The following is a 4,406-nucleotide window of genomic DNA, read 5'->3' as shown; positions in this document are numbered from 1 at the left end:
ACCCCATCTCAAGCAGACCCTGTGTGTGTGTGGGGGGGGGGGGGGCAGCAGAGGAGGAAGAAAAACCAGCTGCAACACCCCCACCCAACCACCAAAACCTCCAAAAATAACAGCAGGCCCCCACACACAACCCCCTACACACCAGAAACGCAAAAACAAAATCCTACAAATCCAAAATAAAGTGAAAAAAAAACAAAAGCCAATTACTGCCCCCAAAAGGCTTTGTAACCATTCTCAAAAAAAAGTTTATTAAAAGTGTTCTTAATGCTTGAAACGGAAAAGATTCCCAAAATATACAGACGCCTCTTTTCTCATAGAAATAGATTATTTTTTATAATACAAAAAAAAGACCAAAAAACAAAACAAAACAAAACATCAACAGCAACAAGCCCGTAGGAACATCTTTAAGCGATTACTCAGGGCCCGGCTGACAGTTACACGTGGGTTGCGTCAGTCCCGTGTACACACGCGTTCAGCCATGTTTAAACCGACTGCATCAACTTCGAAACCGGCCCGCCCGCCGGCGCCTGGAGAGGGGCAGAGGGAGAAGCAGAGAGTTTTATCATTCATCTGTACACATAGACGTTTCTTCTTTAAATAACACCACGGGCGGGAGCCCCATCTGCATGTGCGGTTGGTTTGGACAAAAATATAGATATATATATATATATAATAAAATATTAAAATTACCGACGGGCTCCCCGCGCTGCCAAGTGCCCCAGTGCCAAAGTTTTGCCGGCGCCGCCGGGGGCGGGGGCGAGGGCGCGGGCGCTCCCCGGAGTCTCGGCCCCGGCCGGCAGGGGGACGCGCGCGGGGGCCGCGCTAGCAGTGGCCGGAGGAGGCGAGCAGGGGCTCGGGCAGCTGCTTGAACAAGTTCCGCAGGGTGCTGAGCTCGCGCGACAGCTGCTCCACCTTCTTCTGCAGCCGCTCGTTCTCGGCCGTGAGCTCCAGGACCTTGTGCTGAGTCTCCAGGTTGCGCATCTTGGCCTTGTCGCGGCTCTTGCGCACGGCGATGTTGTTGCGCTCGCGCCGGATCTTGTACTCGTCGCTGTGCTTGTCCACGGTCTTCTTGGCCTTGCTCTTGACCTGCGAGGGCGCCGGCGCGGCCCCCGCGTAGCAGGCGGTCGGGGGCGCCTTGGCGTCAGCGGGGCTCGGCGTGCCGGGCGGGCTGGACGACGAGGACGTGGAGAGGCTCCCGCTGCTGCCGCTCGGCACCGCCTGGTAGCCGAGGTAAGCGCGCAGCGCGTACGGGAAGCCCGCCGCCATGCCTGCGCCGCCGCCCGGCGCCCCGGCCTCCTCCTTCCGCTTGCAGTCCGCGGGCTCGAAGCCCGGCTCCGCCTTGAGCTCGGAGGGCGGCGGCGGCGGCGGGGGCGGTGGGTGCAGGGGCGCGAAGCAGCCGGGGTGCAGCGCGCCCTTGGCGGCCCCCAGGCGCCCCAGGCTCACGTAGCCGTACTCGGCTGGCTTCTTGCAGTTCTTGCCCCCGTAGTCGTCGGAGAAGAGGTCGGAGAGGAAGTCGTGGTGCTGCCCGGAGGAGGCGGGCGCGGGGGCGGGCGCGGGCGGAGCCGCCTCGAAGGTGTCCGTGGCCGTGGCGGGCGCCGGGGCCTGCGGCGCGCCCAGCGGCTCCAGGTACGGGCTGAAGTCGATGGCGCGCTCGTGGTCGCCGATGCTGCCCAGCTCGCCGGCGGGGGGGCGCGGCCCGGGTCTGGCCGCGGGGGGCGCCGCGGGGGCTGCCTTGCCGCCGTACGCAGCAGCCAAGCAGTCCGCCTCGTAGTAGAAGTTGGCCACTTCCATGGATTTAAAGGCAGGCGGCGGCGGCGGCAGGGGGAGACATGCTGGGTCCCAGGCCACCAGGCGTTGCATGAACGCGGGTGCCCGGGGAGGGGGCCTGGGGCTGCCCGCTCCGGCCGGCCCGCAGGTGGCGCGGCCTCCCTGATCTGAGCTGTCGCCGCTGCGTCGCTGCTGCTGCTGCCGCCGCTGCCGGGGTGGCCGCTATTAGTGCGGGGGCTGGTGGCTGGACCCTCGGGTGGGTCCCCTTCCCAGTCCCGTGCGCGGCTCTGACTCGCTAAAGTTTCTCCTGAGCCCGGTTATTTATAAGGGCGGCCCGTAGCAACCGCTGCGTCACGCCGGCCCCTCCCGCCGCGCCGCCGGGACGCGAAGGACACGGCCGCGGCCGCCCGAGACCCCCGGGAGGACGGCGGCAGGGCGCAGCGGAGGGACCGGGCACCCGGAGCGCGTTTTCGGGGGGCCCCCGGGCCGCAGGGGGCGGCCTCACGCCCCCTGCCCACCCCCGCCCGGCCGCCCCGGGATTGGGAGCGAGAGGGGGCGGTGCGACCCCGCCCCCGGACCGCCCCTCTGGGCTGGAGGCTGTCCTGGAAGGCGGGGGAATCGGAGGAGGGGGCGACCTGATCGCCTTCCCCCCGAGACGCGGCCCCGGCCCGCCCCCTGCTGGAGGAGGCGGAGGTTTCAGGAGGGCCGAGCAGAGCCCGGACGGCCGACCAGGGTCGGCTCCCCGGGCCGAACCCTGGAGACCCCAGCCCGCAGCTCTAGCTCCAGGAGAAGGGACACATCTCCGTGGCCCTTCCTCCCCTAAACTCCCACCTCCTCCCCAGGTCCCCGGCCCTAGAAAGACTCCACGCCTGTGACGACTCCCCTCTTAAGCCACCGCCAATATGAGGACCCCGGGGGTCGGGGCGACCGGGCAGGATCGCGCTCCGCTTGGGGCTGGACCCTGGTCCACGGCGCCCCGCCCCTAGCCCCGCCCACCACACCTGCCGCCTGCTCGCGGCTTGGACACACCCGGGTCTTCTTTTGCCCCGCGCCGCGCCACCCGACCTGGGCCCTGGGATGGGGCAGGGTCGGGGGGTGCTCGGCCCTGCCACACTGTGTGACCTTGGGTGAGTCACTTCACTTCTCCCAGCTGCAGTCCATGAAGGGTGTCGCTACTGTCAGCGGTGGTGGCATTGTTCCCACCAGACTCCCAAACCTAAGGCTTACGTTGTGGGCTGCACATCAGACAGAAAGGGACCCCCACGGATTGTGCCAGTGGAGGCCCAGAGGGAGCATGGCATGGCATACCAAGGTCACATGGCCGCATGTCCCCCATTCACCCCAAACGAAATGCCCTCATCTGAGCCCTAAGACCTATTGCCAGTCCCAGAGGCCAAAAAGCTTCTGTTTCTGAAGCTGCTAGGGAGGGACTTAAGCCTCACGGGAGGGGGGTGGTATGCAGGAAAGAGAAGGAAAGAGAAAGATAAGTTTTTACCAAGTCCCTGCCCTGTGCTCAGGGTGGGCCTGGACCCCGAGGTTCAACTTTTTTCACCCCACCAGGAAGATGCTTTTGCTGCTGCCATTTCACAGACGGGAAAGCGACAATGGCCTGCCTGGACTTGAACACAGGCCCAAGGCCCTCTGACCACTCGCCCGCCTCTGCTGGGTAGGCTCAGGTTAGAGGGCCCTTTGCCCTCCCAGACCCATTCCTAGGCCATTGGGGCAGCTCCCTGGGCCCACCTCTCTGCCACTCCTAGCCCAGGCCACCTAGGCAGGAGCTCCCAGCCTGCCCGGGGCTGACCCCCAGCCCACTGACCCCAGCCCTGGCCCCAGCGGGCAGGCGGGCATTGCTCAACCTTTGGTGTTATCTGCTGAGCTGGGGTGACCTCCGCCCCCAAGAGCTGGAGAAATGACATCTCTGGGCACCCTTGGTGGGTAGGAGGCAGGGAGGGAGGGGATGAAACACTGGCCCAGCCTGCTGGCTTTCTGGGTCTTCCCAGCAGCCTCTGGGCTGGGGAGGGATCAAGGCCCAGAGGGGTGCGGCAGCTTCCCCAGGGCCACCCGGCCAGCCCTTCCTCACTGCAAAATGGAACACTCAGGGCTGAGCTAGAGGCCACGGCTTCTGAGAGGCCCTCCCTGTCCCACCTGCTAGTGAATTTCCTTCCCTATCGCTAGCCACCATTATCCTAGCTGTCTACCTTAGTCTCCCTGCAGGCTGCCACTTGGGGAGGGCTGGCCCACGAGGGGACTCCTGAGCACAGCATGCTCAACATTTACCAGTGAAGGAATGCATTTGCTGTTCCCTGTGCACCAAGAACACTGTCACCCTTCCTCTGCCCAAGGCAGCTCCTCAGGTCTCAGCCCAAAAGCTGCCTCCTCCGGGAAACCCTCCCTGACCCTCCCATGGGAAGTCTAGGCCCTCAGTCACTCCTCTTACACCCCTGCTTCATTTCCGTCACCGTTCTCATTATAATTAGAATTCTCTTGCCTGCCCGTCTTGCTGTCTATCCCCACAGCCTTCACTACTGTGTCCCTGGTGCCTAGAACAGAGCCTGGTACACAGAAGGTGCTCAATGAATGGTGAGTGAATAAATGGAAGAGGCTGAGAAGAAGGAGACATTCCTTGTTAGCTGTGCTGT

The 4,406-nt window shown here is 64.0% G+C and overlaps 1 protein-coding gene across 1 annotated transcript; it reads right to left on the bottom strand.

The window, feature by feature from the left end:
- Nucleotides 1-221: 221 nt before the first annotated feature.
- CEBPB (CCAAT enhancer binding protein beta) lies at nucleotides 222-2,313 on the bottom strand. The gene has a single exon (XM_002830413.6). The coding sequence runs from the start codon at nucleotides 1,858-1,860 to the stop codon at nucleotides 823-825; it is 1,038 nt and encodes a 345-aa protein (XP_002830459.1). The 5' UTR covers nucleotides 1,861-2,313; the 3' UTR covers nucleotides 222-822.
- Between the last annotated feature and the right edge of the window lie 2,093 nt (nucleotides 2,314-4,406).

The sequence above is a fragment of the Pongo abelii genome, chromosome 21, assembly GCF_028885655.2.
Source record: "Pongo abelii isolate AG06213 chromosome 21, NHGRI_mPonAbe1-v2.0_pri, whole genome shotgun sequence".
Lineage (NCBI taxonomy): Eukaryota > Metazoa > Chordata > Mammalia > Primates > Hominidae > Pongo > Pongo abelii.
The sequence above is the reverse complement of the archived record's forward strand: the minus strand, read 5'-3'. Positions and strand labels throughout refer to the sequence as shown.